The sequence below is a fragment of the Rhinoraja longicauda genome, chromosome 26, assembly GCF_053455715.1.
Source record: "Rhinoraja longicauda isolate Sanriku21f chromosome 26, sRhiLon1.1, whole genome shotgun sequence".
Classification (NCBI taxonomy): domain Eukaryota; kingdom Metazoa; phylum Chordata; class Chondrichthyes; order Rajiformes; family Arhynchobatidae; genus Rhinoraja; species Rhinoraja longicauda.
Window position 1 is genome coordinate 30,515,735 of NC_135978.1, and position 19,806 is coordinate 30,535,540.

Below are 19,806 nucleotides of genomic sequence, written 5' to 3' on the forward strand. Positions count from 1 at the left end.
ACGTGGGTTTTCTCAGGGTGCTTCAGTTTCCCAAAGATGTAGAGGTTTGTAGGTCGATTCGCTTTAGTAAAATTGTAAATTGTCCCGAGATTGTAGGATAGTGCCAGTGTCTGGTCAGCATGGACTTAGTGGGCCGAAGGGCCTATTTCTGTGCTGTATCTCTCAGGTCTAAGGCAGACAGTGAGTAAGGTTATCTAAGTTTACAAGAGAATCTAGGTCAGCTGGGAAGGTAGGTCAACGACCGGCAAATGGTATGTAACTCTGGCAAGTGTGAGGTATTGCATTTTGGTATGAGAAGCAAGGCCAGAACCCGCACAGAAAATGGTAGAGTCCAGGAGAGTTTGCAGAACAGAGATGTCGTCTGAAGAAAGATTCCAGCCCAAAGTCTGAAGAAGGGCCCCGACCTGAAACGTCATCAATCCTTATTTCTCCAGAGATACTGCCTGACCCGTTGAGTTACTCCAGCACTTTGTGACCATCTTCAGAGAGATCTGGGAGTTCCTTAATCTCCCAAATCTCTCTGTTCTGTCGCAATGCATGGTTCCTTGAAAGTGGCGAGTTAGGTGAACAGTATGCTTTCATTGGGAAAGGTGCTGAGAGCAAAAGGTGGGACTAGGATACTGTTCGATTCACCGCTAACCCATTGCGGACATTGGACTTTGTCTCTGGAAGTGATGCGCTACAATGTTGAGAACTAGATTCTCTAGAAATATATTCTGTTCTTTTCCCATTCCACTTTGCTCTATCTATTGTACTTGAGTTTGACCTGATTGGATTTATGTATTGTATCAAATAATTTGATTGAATAGCATGCAAAACAAAGGTTTTCACTGAACAAACATGACCATATCGAAACGTATAAGATTATTAAGGGGTTGGACACGTTAGAGGCAGGAAACATGTTCCCAGTGTCGGGGGAGTCCGGAACAAGGGGCCACAGTTTAAGAATAAGGGGTCGGCCATTTAGAACGGAGATGAGGAAAAACTTTTTCAGTCAGAGAGTTGTGAATCTGTGGAATTCTCTGCCTCAGAAGGCAGTGGAGGCAAATTCTCTGAATGCATTCAAGAGAGAGCTAGATAGAGCTCTTAAGGATAGCCGAGTCAGGGGGTATGGGGAGAAGGCAGGAACGGGGTACTGATTGAGAATGATCAGCCATGATCACATTGAATGGCGGTGCTGGCTCGAAGGGCCGAATGGCCTCCTCCTGCACCTATTGTCTGTTGTAATAATAAGCCTAAACCTAATGTTCAGTACCTTGGACAGAGAACATTTGGTAATTGAACTCGTGATACCCTCTGGTGGCTAACTCTGCCATTACATGCGACTGGAAGCAGTTTGTTTCTTCAATGTAAATGTCCACACTCTGACCTCCAGAGGACAATGGTGACGATCCTTGTGGTAACCAGAAGTTTAGCTTAGGTTAGTTTAGTTTGGTCTAGTTTAGGTTAGTTTAGTTTAGCTTAGCCTTAACCAACCTGATCTCCCGGTGGCTGAGCACTTCAACTCCCCCTCCCACTCCCAGTCTGACCTTTCTGTCATGGGCCTCCTCCAGTGCCATAGTGAGGCCCACCGGAAATTGGAGGAACAGAACCTCATATTTCGCTTGGGCAGCTTACAGCCCAGCGGTATGAACATCGACTTCTCCAACTTTAGATAGTTCCTCTGTCCCTCTCTTCCCCTCCCCCTTCCCAGATCTCCCTCTGTCTTCCTGTCTCCACCTATATCCTTCCTTTGTCCCGCCCCCCTGACATCAGTCTGAAGAAGGGTCTCGACCCGAAACATCACCCATTCCCTCTCTCCGGAGATGCTGCCTGACCTGCTGAGTTACTCCAGCATTTTGTGAAATAAATACCTTCGATTTGTACCAGCATCTGCAGTTATTTTCTTACACTTTAGTTTAGCTTAGGTTAGTTTCGTTTAGAGATACAGCACGGAATCAGGTCCACCCAGTCCGCGCTGACCAGCGATCACCGTACACCAGCACTACCCTACGCACTAGGGTCAATTTACAATTTTTAACAAAGCCAATTAACCCATAAACCTGTACATCTTTGGAGTGTGGGAGGAAACCAGAGTACCCGGAGAAAACCCACATGGTTACAGGGAGATCGTACCCGGGTCTCTGGCACTGTAAGGCAGCAACTCTACCGCTGCACCACCCTAATACTTAACATTTCAAAATACTCAACATTTTGTCCTCCTAGTAGGAAAAGGTGGCATGCTCCAACATAGAAACATAGAAAATTGGTGCTGGAGGAGGCCATTCAGCCTTCGAGGCAGGACCATCATTCAATGTGATCATGGCTGATCATCCAGAATCAGTACCCCTTTCCCGCTTTCTCCCCATATCCCGTGATTCCGTTAGCCCCAAGAACTATATCTAACTCTCTCTTGAAAACCCTTACAACCTCTAAAGCTACACCTTAGAAGGTATCCTGTCAGGATGTATCCCAGCTTGGTTTGGGATTGGGAATGCCCCAAGTTCGCAAGAAACTGCAGAGAGTTGTGGATGTAGCCCTGTCCGTCACACATTGACCAGCTTCGCCATCATGGACCCCATCTACAATCCACGCCGCCTTGGAAAAGTAGTCAACATAATCCAAGACCTTTTACACCATCCCTCTCCTCTCCTCTCCTCTCCTCTCCTCTCCTCTCCTCTCCTCTCCTCTCCTCTCCTCTCCTCTCCTCTCCTCTCCTCTCCTCTCCTCTCCTCTCCTCTCCTCTCCTCTCCTCTCCTCTCCTCTCCTCTCCTCTCCTCTCCTCTCCTCTCCTCTCCTCTCCCATCTGGCAGTAGATAAAAAGGTTTGAAAGCAAGTACCAGTGATTTGACTGGATACCATTAAATGTTGCAGGTGTGAGCAGAGAAGGGCTCGTTAGACTGAATAAAGTCCTACTTGAAAGTTAAATCAATGCTTAGAAAAATAATAATACAGGGGATGTTTAGTTTAGTTTAGAGATACAGTCTTCGGCCCACCGAGTCTGCGCCGACCAGCGATCCCCGCACACGAACGCTATCCTACACACACTTGGGACAATTTTTAACATTTATAGACCAAGTGGACCCGTTGGGCCCAAACCTCTCCTGCATTGGTGCAGCACCCTCTCCTCCCCTCACCCCTCCCTCCCTCCTCCCCCCTCCCTACCCCCTCCTCCACCCCTCCCTCCTCCCCTTCCCCCTCCCTCCTCCCTCCTCCCCTCCCCTTCCCCTCCCCCTACCCCCCTCCCTACACCCCCTCCCCCTCCCAATCCCTCCTCCTCCCCCTCCCTCTCCTCTCCCCCTCCACTTCCCCTCCCCCCTTCCTCTACCCCCCACTCCATCCCCCTCAACCCCCCTTATCCTCCCTCCTCCCCCCCCCTCCCCCTCTCCCTCCACCCCCCTCTCTCCCTAGGAGATAGATTTAAACTTTAAAATGTGAATAACATTAAAAATATAACACCGATTTCAATGAAACCTCTTCCATTAGCACCAAAGGGACGACGGTGAGTAAGGTGGGACTGAAATTGTCGCGCTATCGTGCACCGTTTTGGCTGTAGTTCAAACGAACGAGAGTTTTAGTATATAGATACCTGGCCAATCAACCCACAACCTGAACATCTTTGGAGTGTGGGAGGAAACCGAAGATCTTGGAGGAAACCCACGCAGGTCACGGGGAGAACGTGCAAACTCCGTACAGACAGCGCCCGTAGACAGGATCAAACCCAGGTCTGGTGCTGTGAGGCAGCAACTCTACTGCTGTACCATTGTGCCACCCTGTCATGTCTTCATGCGTTGCTTTGAGATGATGGATTATGGCACTAATTGAACCCTCAGTGATATGGTACCACCATGTAATATTACCCAACTTGTTCTCCATGCAAACTAATGATTAGATCAGCACATGATCCTAATTGTCTAAGTGTTTTCAAACTCACAGTTCTATATTCATAATTCTACATTTATGTTGTAAGTTAAAATGACGTAAGTCATGCAATGATATTTATCTCATCAATAATTAAGTTAGTTTGACTTAACCCACTTATATCTGCACTCATTTTACAATGTAACATAGAAAAAGGATGGTGTCTCGGGTGACGACTTGATATTACTCAAATCTACACTTTAGACTTTAGAGATACAGTGTGGAAACAGGCCCTTCGGCCCACCGTGCCCGGGCCGACCAGCGATCACCCCGTACACTGGCACTATCCTACACACAAGGGACAATTTACAATTTACAGAAGCCAATTAACCTACAATCCTGCACGTCTTTGGAGTGTGGGAGGAAAACGGAGCGCCTGGAGAAAACCCACGCAGTCACAGGGAGAAAGTGCAAACTCCAGATAGAAGGCACCCGTAGTCATGTTTGAACCCAGAACTCTGGGGCTGTAAGGCAGCAACTCTACCGCTGAGCCATCGTGCTGCCCTAGAATCACAACACATTGCAGCTAATAATGATAGCTTGGCAAGAACAGGATACGGACCTAAGGTGGGCAGATGGGTCTGGGGTGGATGAGCAAAACGTTGGCATGGAGTGGATGGGTGAAGGTCTCGTTTCTATGCTGTGTGAATCTTTGCCAGGTTTAGACATTGTGCTGCCATCGTCTCCTGCTGCTGCCCTCTCGTTCACTCAATCTCATATCTAGGGTGTGCCCACTGTCCCGTATTAGCCGGGACATCCCTTATTTTGGGCTAAATTGGTTTGTCCCGTACGGGACCGCCCTTGTCCCGTATTAGGCCCGGGGCGCGCTGTAGACCCGGACGCTGTAGGTCCGGACACTGTACGCCCAGACAGTGTAGGCCGGGACGGTGTAGGCCCGGACAGTGTAGGCTCAGGTGCCGCTGTAGGTCCGGACACTGTAGTGTTGCCTAACGGAGGTTGCGTAGCAACCCGCCTCCCGTCCCGGGCGGCCGCCATTGGTGGAGCGGGAGCACGTGACCGCTGGCTGGGTGAGGTCACGTGGGGCGCCGGGCGGTGATGTCATCTTGTCCCTTATTTGGGAGTGAGATAGTTGGCAAGCCTGCTCATATCTGAGGCAACGAGGGATGTTGAGGAGCTTTGTTCCCGGTTCCTGCAAATTTAGAGAGATACAGCACGGAGTTAGGCCCTTCAGCCCACCAAGTCTACGCCGACCACTGATCACCCATTCACACTAGTTAGAGTGTTCCTGAGCTACCATCTACCTCAGTGGACACCCTTGGGCTATCTTTAATCAGACTTTACAGGCCTTTATCTTGCATTAAACGTTCTTCCCTTTATCCTGTATCTGAACACTGTGGTCAGCTTGATTGTAATCATGTATTGTCTTTCCGCAGACTGGTAGCACACAACAAAAAGCTTCTCACTGTACCTTGGTACACGTGGCACTAAACTAAACATTATCCCACTTTCTGATCCACTCCCTACACATTAGTGACAATCTACAGAGAGCCTATTAACCTACAAACCCACACGTCTTTGGCATGTGGATGGGGACCGGAGCACCCGGAGGAAACCCACGTGGTCACAGTGAGAACGTGCAAACTCCACACAGACAACAATCGAGGTCGGGATCGAACCCAGGTGTCTGGCGCTGTGAGGCAGTGGTTCTACCAGCTGCACCAGTGTACCGGCCTTAAGATGGGAACATGGCAAGACGGCATTCACAACTCTGCAACCAAAATTGATTGGAAACCAAAGGCAACACTGACCTAAAATGCCAGTTGGCACCGCCAACCATACTCTAGTAGGGGTTCGCCAACTCTGGCCATACCCTCTGACTCTCTCCAGCTTCTCATTTCTGCCATCTTGTGAATTGGAGTCATAGAGTCATAGAGTCTTACAGCGTGGAAACAGGCCCTTCGGCCCAACTTGCCCACATGTCCCATCTGTACTAGTCCCACCTTCCTGCATTCGGCCCACATCCCTCTACACCTGCCCTATCCATGGACGTGTCGAAATGTTTCTTAAACGTGGCAACAGCACTTGCCTCAGCTACAGTACCTCGGCTACATGCTTGAATAAAGAGCGTGGGAACATTTGGCCAAATGGTGATGGGGTTGGAGGTGGTTTCAAGACTGTACGGCTGAGAATAGGGATAGGGTAGTGAGCGTGTAGCTTGTGAAAAGATAGACGGCATTCAGAATCCCAGCACAATCCTGTTCAATTATGAATAACCACTGGAGTTAATATAACTGCGCTGTAATATTTAAGAGATGATTACAGCACAATTAATTTTCTTACCCACCTTCTTACCCACTTTCTTACCCAATGGTCAAGAGACGGGTGGTGCAGCGGGTAGAGCTGCTGCCTCATAGCGACAGCGACCTGGGTTCAATCCTGACCCAGGGTGCTGCCTGTGTGGAGTTTGCACGTTCTTCCTGTGACCGCGTGGGTTTCCTTCGGGTGTGCTGGTTACCTCCCACACTCCGAAGACGTGCGGGTTTACAGGTTAAATGGCGCTCTGTAATTTGTCTCGCGTGTGTGGGGTAGAACAAGCGTAAGGGGTGATCGCTGGTCGGCGTGGGCAAGGTGGGCCGAAGGGCCTATTTCCACGCCGTATCTCTGAAACTATTAACAAACTCAAACTAAGTTAAATGTGCCCTTGCTTCTGTGACTTCCCTTTCATGGACCCAGTTGGTACCAGATCCTCCTCTGGTAGAGCACGCAAAGCATCATCACGCTCTGGCGCCATCTTGACCATTGGTTCAGTTTCTTAGAGTCACAGAGTCATAGAGTCATAGAGTGACACAGCGTGGAAACAGGCCCTTCAGCCCAACCCGCCCACACCGGCCGACGTGTCCCAGCTACACCAGCCCCACCTGCCCGCGTTTGGTCCATATCCCTCCGAATTGGTGGTGGAGTAACTCAGCGGGACAGGCAGCATCTCGGGAGAGAAGGAATAGGTGACGTATCGGGCCGAGACCCTTCTTCAGACTGAGGAAGGGTCTCGACCCGAAACGTCACCCATTCCATCTCTCCCGAGATGCTGCCTGACCCGCTGAGTTACTCCAGCACTTTGTGTCTACCTTCGATTTATACCAGCATCTGCAGTTTCTTTTCCTACCTCCACTGGCAGCTCGTTCCATACACCGACCACTCTTTGTGTAAAAAACAAAGTCACCGCTCAGATTCCTATAAAATCTTTCCCCCCTCACATTAAAAGTTATAACTTCTCGATCCCCATACCCTGGGCAAGATGAGCCTTGAAAGACTGGAGCACTAGGCTTGTATACACTGGAATTTAGAAGGATGAGAGGAGATCTTATCGAAACGTATAAGATTATTAAGGGGTTGGACACGTTAGAGGCAGGAAACATGTTCCCAATGTTGGGGGAGTCCAGAACAAGGGGCCACATTTTAAGAATAAGGGGTAGGCCATTTAGAACTGAGATGAGGAAAAACTTTTTCAGTCAGAGAATTGTGAATCTGTGGAATTCTCTGCCTCAGAAGGCAGTGGAGGCCAATTCTCTAAATGCATCCAAGAGAGAGCTAGATAGAGCTCTTAAGGATAGCGGAGTCAGGGGGTATGGGGAAAAGGCAGGAACGGGGTACTGATTGAGAATGATCAGCCATGATCACATTGCTGAATGGCCTCCTCCTGCACCTATTGCCTATTGACTATAAGAGATTGTGAATTTATCCGATCTAATAATTTTACACACCTCTATAGGATCACCCCTCATCCTCCTGCGCTCTAAGGAATAGAGTCCCAGTCTGCTCAACCTCTCCCTGTAGCTCAGGCCTTCGAGCACGAGCATTTTTCCAATCTATTCCTCTCATGATTTTGTGCACCATATTACAGCTGGCTGGTGCTGGTGACTCTAAATGGAGGTATTTGTTTTGTGTAAAAATCTCACCCCTCAGTTACCCCCTCTTTCCCCCCTCACTTTAAACCTTTGTCCTTGGGTGACTGATTCAAAACTTGGGAGACGGATTTGAACCCAAAATTACCTGACCCTGTGGTGAGTTTTTCCCACTGAACCATCCCAGGGTTCAGATGTTTCCTGGGATATTTAAGTTCTTCCTCGCCCTCGGCTGCTCTCTTTCCCTGTAGAGCAGAAAGCTCGATGATTGCAAACATCGAGAGATAGATACATCATGGATTAGAAACATAGAAAATAGGTGCAGGAGTAGGCCATTCGGCCCTTCGAGCCTGCACCGCCATTCAATATGATCATGGCTGATCATCCAACTCAGTATCCTTCTCTCCATACCCCCTGATCCCTTTAGCCACAAGGGCCACATCTAACTCCCTCTTAAATATAGCCAATGAACTGGCCTCCTGTGGCAGAGAATTCCACAGATTCACCACTCTCTGTGTGAAAAAAACCTTTCTAATCTCGGTCCTAAAAGACTTCCCCCTTATCCTTAAACTGTGACCCCTTGTTCTGGACTTCCCCGTTCAAACCTTTCGGCCCACTGAGTCCACGTTCTGTTAGTAACCGAAGATAGACACAGCGGGTCAGGCAGCATCTCTGGAGAAAAAGGATGGGTGAGGTTTCGTGTCGGGACCCTTGTTTACACCACTGGTGTAACTTAGCGGGTCAGGCAGCAACCCCTGGAGAAAAACAGGACCGGTGATGTTTGGGGTGGAGACCCCGTTCTGTAAATGGTACCGATGTAGCATCTTTGCAAAGAGAATTAAGCGGCCCATACCACTATCATTGGTCTGCTTGCTTCTGTGAGCCTGAATAGATAGCCGGAATGAAGCTAGCTGGGATTCTCTGCCACAGAGGGCAGTGGAGGCCAAATCACTGGATGGATTTAAGAGAGAGTTAGATAGAGCTCTGGGGGCTAGTGGAATCAAGGGGTGTGGGGCCAGTTTTCATGCTGTATTGGGAAAAATGTTTCCAATGTTGGGGGAGTCCAGAACCAGGGGCCACACAGTCTAAGAATAAAGGGGAGGCCATTTAAAACTGAGGTGAGAAGAAACTGTTTCACCCAGAGAGTTGTGAATCTGTGGAATTCTCTGCCACAGAGGGCAGCAGAGGCCAATTCACTGGATGAATTTAAGAGAGAGTTATGTAGAGCTCCGGGGGCTAGCGGAATCAGGGGAAATGGGGAGAAGGCAGGCACGGGTTACTGATTGTGGATGATCAGCCACCATGATCACAATGAATGGCGGTGCGTACAGGCTCGAAGGGCCGAATGGCCTCCTCCTGCGCCTATTTGCTATGTTTCTATGAGAGGTGATCTTGAAGTGCGACCTCTGCCGCAGTCTGTGGCGTCGAGCTCAGGTCTGCCTTTATCGCAGTGACAGGAGTTCAGGTTGGTACAACCCCACCTGGTTCCCTGCTCCCTCTCACACCCACCCACCCACCCACCCACCCACCCACCAGGTCCAGAGGAGGAGAGGGGTTGAGTCCACGAGCAGGCGGCTGCTCTGATGGATGGATGGATGGATGGATGGATGGATGTGGGCTCGGAGCTGCAGCCTGAGCTAATTCGGACCCGACTCTCCCGGCTCCCTGCCCCGTGAGAAACACACCGACCCGCCCGAGAGAGGAGGGAGGGTGGAGGAACCGTCTGGGAAACATGGCCAGCAAGAAGCAGCCGGGAGAAACTAAATGGGAACTTGTCAAATGGTGAGAGGACCGCTTATTTTGTCGTTTTATTTTGTAATCTCAACAGCATCCAAAAGCTGGGTCAAGTGAAGGTTAATGGAGAAGCCGCCTCGCTGTTCAAGTCACGTCTGTGCCTTCATTCCTTGTGGTTTTGAATGTCACATTAGCCCTGCATTTGACCAGGTCTGGGTGGGGTGGGGTGGGGGACTCAGTCAGAGAGTTGTGAATCTGTGGAATTCTCTGCCTCAGAGGGCAGTGGAGGCCAATTCTCTGAATGCATTCAAGAGAGAGCTAGATAGAGCTCTTAAGGATAGCGGAGTCAGGGGGTGTGGGGAGAAGGCAGGAACGGGGTACTGATTGAGAATGATCAGCCATGATCACATTGAATGGCGGTGCGTACAGGCTCGAAGGGCTGAATGGCCTCCTCCTGCACCTATTGTCTACTGTCTATTGTCTATCACATTGAATGGCGGTGCGTACAGGCTCGAAGGGCCGAATGGCCTCCTCCTGCACCTATTGTCTATTGTCTTACGTTGGCCAGTCAACAAAGTCACAGCAAGGCATACAACCAGCGTTATTTAAACAGAGAGCAGTGTGCTTTAGGAAAGGCTGGCAGGACATTTAACTGTTTGAAGGCTGGGGCCCTGTGAACAGCAGAGATGGGAGGGAGTAATGCTCTGCCCAGGCCGGCTGTGTTTAAGATGTGGTTAACGCAGGTCTGCTTGGAACTGATGAATAGTTCTCTAGAGTAAGAGAATTTTGTCAGGGGGTTTGATGACTAAGTCAGGGTTGTTGCAGTTTTTGTCAGCGGGTTTTCTAGATGCGACGTAAAGGGTCCGCTGCCAAATCGTCTCAGCACTCCAGATGTTACCCACCGTCTCCCATCTCACGGGCCGGGCTCCATCGTAATAAAGCGGGTTCCCTCCTCTTTCCTCTTGGCTTCTCCCATTCCGTGCATCAGAGCAAAGTTGGTAAGGCAGAGGAGCAGGATCCAGGCCCGCTCCATCCAGGTGACATGGGGCCAAGTTCTGGAGCAACTTAACACACTTAATGTGTGGGAGAGTGTGACAGTGGCACCTAGAAACATGGAGAATAGGTGCAGGAGTCGGCCGTTAGGCCCTTCGAGCCAGTTCCTCCCCCTCTACTTTCAGTCTGAAGAAAGGACCCGACACGAAACATCACCCATCCTTTTTCTCCAGAGACGCTGCCTGACCCACTGAGTTACTCCAGCACTTTGTGTCTAACTTCCACCGTATCTTATTGGCAGAGCTTCACTATATTGCGTTGTGCCAGATGAAAAATTGTGATCTATTTGAATGACTAATTGATTGATTGATTGATTAGGATAGGATCTATGGATAAGACAGGTTTAGAGGGATACTAGACCAAGTGGACCTGTTGGGCCCAAACCTCTCCTGCATTGGTGCAGCACCCTCTCCTCTCCTCTCCCATCCCCTCTCTCCTCCCCCTCTCTCCTCCCCCTCTCTCCTCCCCCTCTCTCCTCCCCCTCTCTCCTCCCCCTCTCTCCTCCCCCTCTCTCTTCCCCCTCTCTCTTCCCCCTCTCTCTTCCCCCTCTCTCTTCCCCCTCTCTCCTCCCCCTCTCTCCTCCCCCCTCCTCCCTTCCCCCTCCTCCCTTCCCCCTCCCCCTCCCCCTTAAGTTAGACACAAAGTGCTGGAGTAACTCAGTGGGTCAGGCAGCGTCTCTGGAGAAAAAGGATGGGTGATGTTTCGTGTCGGGTCCTTTCTTCAGACTGAAAGTAGAGGGGGAGGAACTGGAGGTAGGAAAAGGCCAGAACAAAGTCGGCTACAGATGACCAAGGGAGGGTGGAGCCCACAATGGCCCATTGTTGGCTGGGGAAGAGGTGATAACGAAGGGATACAGGGATGCGAACAGTGTCATCCTAGTAGGATGACTAGGGTGGGTCCCCATTCCCTGGGGGAATGCCGGGATTACTAGAGATTACAGAAATCAACGTTCATACTGCTGCCCATGCAAAATTTGAGGTGCTGTTACTCCAGTTTGCGTAATGATCCCGTGGAAGATACAAGGAGTTGCAGATAGACACAAAATGCTGGAGTAACTCAGCAGGACAGGCAGCATCTCTGGAGAGAAGGAATGGGTTGAGACTCTTCTTCAGACTGATGTCGGGGGAGAGGGCGGTACATAGATAAGGAAGTGCATAGATAAGGAAGTGTAGGGTGTGAAAACAGGACAAAGGGACCGGAGATCAAGGAAAATGTAGAATTGATCATTGTTAGTTGGGAGAAGGTAACACACAAAGCAAAGAGAGATAGATTGTAGTCTGAAGAAGGGTCTCGACCCAAAACGTCGCCCATTCCTTCTCTTCTGAGATGCTGCCTGACCTGCTGAGTTACTCCAGCATTTTGTGAATAAATACCTTCGATTTGTAGCAGCATCTGCAGTTATCTTCTTACACTAGAATGTAGTCAGAGACAGTAAGACTGGTCGGAGAACTGGGATGGAGAGAGAGGGAAAGCACGGGCTACTTGAAGTTAGAGAAGTCAATGTTCATACCGCTGGGGTGTAAGCTACCCAAGCGAAATATGAGGAGCTGTTCTTCCAATTTGCGCTGGGCCTTACTCTGACAATGGAGGAGGCCCAGGCCAGAAAGGTCAGCATGGGAGGGGGAGTTAAAGTGCTGAGCCACTGGGACATCAGGTAGGTTTAGGCTGACTGAGCGGAGGTGTTGAGTGAAATGATCGCCGAGCCTGCGCTTAGTCTCGCCGATGTACAGGAGTCCACACCTAGAACAGCGGATACAGTAGATGAGGTTGGAGGAGGAGCAAGTGAACCTCTACCTCACCTGAAAGGACTGTCGGGGTCCTTGGACGGAGTCGAGGGGGGAGGTAAAGGGACAGGTGTTGCATCTCCTGCAGTTGCAGGGGAAAGTACCTGGGGAGGGGGTGGTTTAGGTGGGAAGGGACGAGTTGACCAGGGAGTTACGGAGGGAACAGTCTCTGCGGAACGCAGAAAGGAGTGGAGATGGGAAGATGTGGCCAGCAGTGGGGTCCCGTTGGAGTTGCCGGAAATAGGCAAGGAATTGCAGATGCTGGTTTTACACAAAAAATGGACTCACCGAGTCAGGCAGCATCTCGGACTCTATTTCCATAATGGACTCTATTTCCATAAAATAGACATTCAGAATGTCTTATTTCTTACCCTGAAACACTTTAGTTGGTTTAGTTTAGTTTAGAGATACAGTGTTGAAACAGGCCCTTCGGCCCAATGAGTCCACGCCGACCAGCAATCCCCAATAGTGTTAGCGATACTAATACTATCCTACACACACTAGGGACAATTTACAATCTCACCAAGCCAATTAGCCTGCAAACCTGTACGTCTTTGGAGTGTGGGAGGAAACCAGAGGTCCCGGAGAAAACCCACGCAGGTCACGGGGAGAACGTACAAACGCCGTACACAGCACCTGCAGTCAGGATGGAACCCGGGTCTCTGGCGCTGTAAGGCAGCAACTCTACTGCTGCGCCACCGTGCCGAGTGTTATGAATGAGCAATTAATTGATGCAGTTAGAATAAGGGTCAATGGAAAAATGGAAGATTGTTGGATCATATGATGAGGGAAATATCATTTCTACAGGCCGCCACGTCTCTGACAACACATATATGATTATTTATGTAATTATTCATTATATTTGAATCTAATTAAATGCTTATGAAGATTGCAGCTAATGCCATCTGAGAAATCATCATGCTCTTAATTGAGTAAATTACAGACTAGTTTCACACAACTTGATGATTACTCTCATTCAACATGTTATGCCAGCCCATGTTTTCAAATCTGACATTTAAATTAATGCCGCCTGCAATATTTCATATCCTGACTTTAATGAAAAGAATAGCTACTCCATTATAGTTCAATCTATTTTCAAATTGGATTGAAACGTGTTGTGATTCCGAATTTAATCCCAGTACAAGATCCGAGTGAGAGAGATTTCTGTTTGTTTAGTTTGGGGAGGAATCGACAGCAGGTGGGGGGGAGGGGGAGAAATGGGTGTAAAGTCAGGTGGGGAACAGGAAAGAGAGAGGGGAATGGAGAAGTGTCCCAATCTGAAACATTGCCTATCCATCTTCTCCCAGCCCAGGCCATCACGCAAACTAACCTCCCTTCCACTGACTCCATCTACACCTCACGCTGCCTCGGCAGGGCCAGCAGCACAATCGAGGACCAGTCTCGCCCCGCTCACTCCCTCTTCTCCCCTCCCCCATCAGGCAAGAGGTGCAGAAGTGTGGAAACGCACACCTCCAGATTCAGGGACAGTTTCTTCCCAGCCGTTGTCAGGCAACCGAACCGTCCCATCACCAACCAGAGAGCGGTCCTGACCTCCCATCCACCCACTGGAGACCTTCAAACTATATTTACTTGGAATTTACAGGACTTTCTCTTGCGCTAAACGTGATTCCCTTTATCCTGTATCTGCACACTGTGGACTGCTCGATTGTACTTGTGTACAGTCTTTCCGTTGACTGGATGGCACGCGACAAAAAAGCTTTTCACTGAACCTTGACAATGAACTAAACTGAACAAAAGCTAATCTTCTCCAGAGATGCAGCCTGTCCCGCTGTGTTACTCCTGCACTTGTAATCCAGCATCTGCTGTTCCTTGTGGAAACAAGTTCCTTCTGTCGCTAACTTTGCAATGGGATGAGTCGTTGGAGTAAACACTACCCAGGGCTTTGGTGAGATGGGACCTGGAGTGTGGCCTTCAGCTTCGAGTTTCTGTACCTTCAGTCAGGATGGAGCAGTCTTGTATTGGTATAAGTTGGGGTGGCACGGTGGCGCAGCGGTAGAGTTGCTGTCTGACCGCGCCAGACACCCGGGTTCGATCCTGACTACGGTGCTGTCTGCACGGAGTTTGTACGTTCTCCCTGCGTGGGTTTTCTTCCAGATCTTCCGTTTCCTCCCGCACTCCAAAGACGTGCAGGTTTGTAGTTTATTAGCATGGTATAAGTGTAAACATTGTCCCTAGTGTGTGTGTGTAGGGTATCGCTGGTCGGTGTGGACTCGGTGGGCCGAAGGGCCTGTTTCCGCGCTGTATCTCGAAACCAAACTAAAAGCACCTGTAGTCAGGGTTGAAACCGGGTCTCTGCCACTGTGAGGCAGCTGTACTTCCAGCTGCCCCGCTGTACTGCCTCAGTTTTAGACTTTAGACTTTACTTCAGAGATACTGCACAGAAACAGGCCCTACGACCCGCCATGCCCACGCTGACCTGCGATCACCCTGTACATGAGCACTGTCCTGCACACAGTGGGGGCAAGGTACAATTTTACCCGAGCCAATTCACCGACAAACCTGTACGTCGTTTGGGATGTGGGAGGAAACCGGAGCACCCGGAGAAAACCCACGCAGTCACAGGGAAACGTACAAACTCCACAGTGACAGCGCCCACAGTCAGGATCGAACCTCGGTCCCTGGCACTGTGAGGCAGCAGCTCTCTGCCTCTTCACTGACCTGCAGCTGCACTGCCCCTCAACGCACTAATCCTGTGCTGAGAAGTGCTGAGAAGTGCTGCCTCACCCCCCCCTCCCCTCACCCCCCCCCTCCCCTCACCCCCCCCCTCCCCTCACCCCCCCCCTCCCCTCACCCCCCCTCCCCTCACCACCTGCTAGTCATGTTCCACTCCCCCTGGTGTGGCATTCAATAATTAAAGGTAAGAAGGGGAATGTTTAAACATAGAAACAGAAAATATAGGTGCAGGAGGAGGCCATTCGACCCTTCGAGCCAGCACCGCCATTCGGTGTGGTCATGGCTGATCATCCACAGTCAGTGCCCCGTTCCTGTTTTTTCCCCATGCCCCTTGATTCCGTTAGCACCAAGAGCTAAATCTAACTCTCTTGAATACATCATGCATTTTAATTTTATCATACAATATTAATTTTCATACATACCAATCATAAAATAATAACATTCTTACTTGCTGCTGGTTAACAGGCTGGTAAAGGCAATAACACACAGATAATATATAGCACTGTTCTCAGAAAATACATGAATTAATAACCATAACACTAGGTAACCATAATAGTGCAAAACTGTAGCCGTGGGGCAACCAAAGACAGTCGACAGAAGATCACAGTCGCTGAGGTTCGCCTATTTAATGCTTTTATTGTTGGACTGTGTTTTGGGGGGTTTTTGGGGTTGGGTAATTTGGGTGCCTGTTTAGTGCTTTTATTGTTGGACTGTGTTTTGGGGGGTTTTTGGGGTTGGGTAATTTTTGGGTGCCTGTTTAGTGCTTTTATTGTTGGACTGTGGGTGATTGAATTAACATTTTGTTCAAGATGGCCGCACCGTTGTGTTTGGCTACCTGCCACTGTATGTTTCTTTTTTTTCCTAGTCAGATGTGCAGCACTTTGGTCAACGTGGGTTGTTTTTAAATGTGCTATACAAATAAATTGACTTGACTTGACTTGACTTGACACAAGCCAGCCTCCCTTCCATTGACTCCATCTACACCTGACGTTGCCTCGGCAAGGCCAGCAGCCCAGACCATCACACAAGCCAGCCTCCCTTCCATTGACTCCATCTAGACCTCACGCTGCCTCGGCAAGGCCAGCAGCCCAGACCATCACACAAGCCAACCTCCCTTCCATTGACTCCATCTACACCTCACGCTGCCTCAGCAAGGCCAGCAGCATCATCAAGGACCAGTCTCACCCTGGTCACCCCCTCTTCTCCCCTCTTCCATCAGGCAAGAGGTACAGAAGTGTGAAAAAGCACACCTCCAGATTCAGGGACAGTTTCTTCCCAGCTGTTATCAGGTAACTGAACCATCCTACCACAACTAGAGCGCGGTCCTGAACTACCATCTACCTCATTGGAGACCCTCGGACTATCTTTAATCAGACGTTATCGTGCACTAAGCATTATTACTGTTACCCTGTATCTGTACACTGTGGACGGCTCGATTGTAACTCATGTATAGTCTTTTAGTTGACTGGATAGCAAGCACAAAAAGGCTTTGTACTGTACCTCGGTGTATGTGTGACAATAAACCACATTTTGACGTGATCACTCCTGAAATGCGCCAAGGACTGACACTAGGTGGCATTTTGTGCCGCTGAATATGACATGGAATAAATGGGCTCACTGAAATGTACAGAACAATGCCCAGAGTACGGTCCAGAGGGCAGCACAGTGGCACAGTGGGTAGAGTCGCTGCCTCACAGCGCCAGAGACACCGGTTCCATCCTGACCTCGGGTGCTGCCAGTGTGGAGTTTGCACGTTCTCCCCATGACCGCGTGGGCTTTCTTCGGGTGCTGCGGTTTCCTCCCACAATCCAAAGATGTGCGGGTTTGTGGGTTAATTGCTCCTCTGTAAATTGCCCCGAGTGTGCAGGGAGTGGATGCGAATTTGGGATAACATCGAATTAGTGTGAACGGGGTGATCGATGGTCGCGTGGACTCGGAAGTTCATGATACCCCTGAACATCTTAAAGTAGAAGTGAATTAAAAGTGTGTAGGGGGATTAATCAGAAAACAAATAGACACAGTCACACAACACAGAAAACAGGCCCTTCGGCCCAACTTCCCCATGCTGACCAAGATGCCCCAGCTACACTGGTCCATTTGGGCAGCACGGTGGCGCAGCAGTAGAGTTGCTGCCTTACAGCGAATGCAGCGCCGGAGACTCCGGTTCGATCCTGACTACGGGCGCCGTCTGTACGGAGTTTGTCCGTTCTCCCCGTGACCTGCGTGGGTTTTCTCCGAGATCTTCGGTTTCCTCCCACACTCCAAAGGCGTGCAGGTTTGTAGGTTAATTGGCTGGGCAAATGTAAACAAAATTGTCCCTAGTGGGTGTAGGATAGTGTTAATGTGCGGGGATCGCTGGGCGGCGCGGACCCGGTGGGCCGAAGGGCCTGTTTCTGCGCTGTATCTCTAAATCTAAAAAAAATCTTAAAAATCTGCCCACATCCCTCTAAATCTGTCCTATCCTTGTACCTATCCAAGTCTTTTATATCTTGGTGTGCACTGTAGCGCAGTGGTAGAGTTGTTGGCTACGGGTGCCGTCTGTATGGAGTTTCTACGTTCTCCCTGAAGCATACGTGGGTTTTCTCCGGGTGCTCCAGTTTTCCAAAGACTACAGGTTTGTAAGCTAATTGGCTTAGTATAAATGTAATTTGTCCCTAGTGTGTGTAGGGTAGTGTTAATGTGCAAGGATTGGACGCGAGGGAGAGGCCATTTAAAACTGAGGTGAGAGGGGAAGCCATTTGCAACTGAGGTGAGAAGAAACTTTTTTACCCAGAGAGTTGTTAAATTGTGGAATTCTCTGCCACAGAGGGCAGTGGAGGCCAATTCACTGGATGAATTTAAGAGAGAGTTAGATAGAGCTCTAGGGGCTAGCGGAATCAAGGGACATGGGGAGAAGGCAGGCATGGGTTACTGATTGTGGACAATCAGCCATGAACTCAATGAATGGTGGTGCTGGCTCGAAGGGCCGAATGGCCTCCTCCTGCACCTATTTTCTATGTCTATGTCTATGTCTATGATTGCTGGTCGGCGCGGACTTGGTGGGCCGAAGGGCCTGTTTCTGTGCTATATGACACCATGACTCTACATAAGACATTTTCCCATTAATCCCCCTAAACACTTTTAATTCACTCCTAAGTTTAGATGTTGAAACCAGTATAATGAACAACAATCTGAAGAAGAGTCTCGACCTGAAACGTCACCCATTCCTTATCTCCAGAGATGCTGCCTGTCCCGCTGAGTTACCCTAGCGTTTTGTGTCTAACTTCGGTGTAAACCAGCATCTGCAGCTCCTACCGACACGTGATAAATTTTCCAGTGGACTTGGAAAGTCAAAGGGGGAATGTGGGGAACAGGACTTTGGCGAGTTTAAAGAGAGGATTGTGGAGGCCAACAGACGACCAGCCATCGGGATTGTTGGGGGATTCACGATGTAAGGACGAGTGGGGTGTAGGGCTGGCAGCTTTCCTCAGTCCCAAAATACGGGACAAGGTGACATCACCGCCCCCGCGCCCCATGTGACCTCACCCAGCCAGCGGCCACGTGCTCCCGCTCCACCAATGGCGGCAGCCATTGGTGGAGCGGGAGCACGTGGCCGCTGGCTGGGTGAGGTCACGTGGGGCGCGGGGCGGTGACATCACCCTTTGTCCCCTATTTGGGGAGTGAGCAAGTTGGCAACCCTACTAATACGGGACAAGGGTGGTCCCGTACGGGACAAGGGTGGTCCCGTACGGGACAAACTAATTTAGCCCAAAATACTGGATGTCCCGGCCTAATACGGGACAGTTGGTAACCGCAGTGCGGTGGGATCAAACGGTCTGTGGAAGAAAACCGGACGGACGTATTTGGAATATTGTGAGCAATTTTGGGCCCCGTATCTGAGGAAGGATGTGCTGGCTCTGGAGAGGGTCCAGAGGAGGTTTACAAGAATGGTCCCAGGAATGAGTGGGTTAACCTCTGATGAGTGTTTGGTCAGCACTGGGCCTGTACTCACTGGAGTTTAGAAGGACGCGGGGGGACCTCATTGAAAGGTACAGAATAGTGCAAGGCCTGGATAGAGTGGATGTGGAGAGGATGTTTCCACCTATTTGAGTTGGATGGAAAGGTTAAGGGGCTATAGACCAAACGCGGGCAGGTGGGACGAGCGTAGATGGGGCACCTCAGTGGACATGGACGAGTTGTGCCGAGGGGCCTGCTTCCGCTAGGGTTGCCAACTGTCCCGTATTAGCTGGGACATCTCGTATATTGGGCTAAATTGGTTTGTCCCGTACGGGACCGCCCTTGTCCCATATTAGGCTCGGGGGGCGCTGTAGGCCCGGACACTGTAGGTCCGGACAGTGTAGGCCCGGACAGTGTAGGTCCGGACAGTGTAGGTCCGGACAGTGTAGGCCCGGACAGTGTAGGCCCGGACAGTGTAGGCCCAGACACTGTATGCCCGAGGGGCGCTGTAGGCCTGGACAGTGTAGGCTAATGGACTGTGTTCAGGGAGCGGGCCCGAGTGTGTTTGCCGAACGGAGGTTGCGTAGCAACCCGCCTCCCGGCCCGGGCGGCCGCCGTTGGTGGAGCGGGAGCATGTGGCCGCTGGCTGGGTGAGGTCACACGGGGCATGGGCGGTGAAATCACCTTTTGTCCCTTATTTGGGAGTTGGAAAGTTGGCAACCTTAGTTTCCACGCTGTGTGATTCTACGTCTCTATGACTCTAAGGAATACTGGTCTAATGACCTGAAGTTAGGAGTTCAAAACTCATCATAGTAGTTGGAATAAAAACCCATTATCAAGAA

General features: G+C 50.2%; 1 protein-coding gene across 6 annotated transcripts in view; it reads left to right on the forward strand.

The window, feature by feature from the left end:
• Positions 1-9,102: 9,102 nt before the first annotated feature.
• Positions 9,103-19,806, forward strand: part of LOC144606161 (rap1 GTPase-activating protein 2-like) — a 403,406-nt gene continuing 392,702 nt past the window's right edge. For 4 of the 6 annotated variants that reach the window (XM_078421972.1, XM_078421965.1, XM_078421968.1 and 1 more), the window contains exon 1: positions 9,307-9,545. In XM_078421972.1, coding sequence (XP_078278098.1) covers positions 9,496-9,545 — 50 coding nt within the window. In that variant the 5' untranslated portion in view covers positions 9,307-9,495. Of the gene's footprint in view, positions 9,229-9,306; positions 9,546-19,806 lie in introns of those variants that run through there. The other 2 variants (XM_078421969.1, XM_078421967.1) reach the window with 2 other exon arrangements.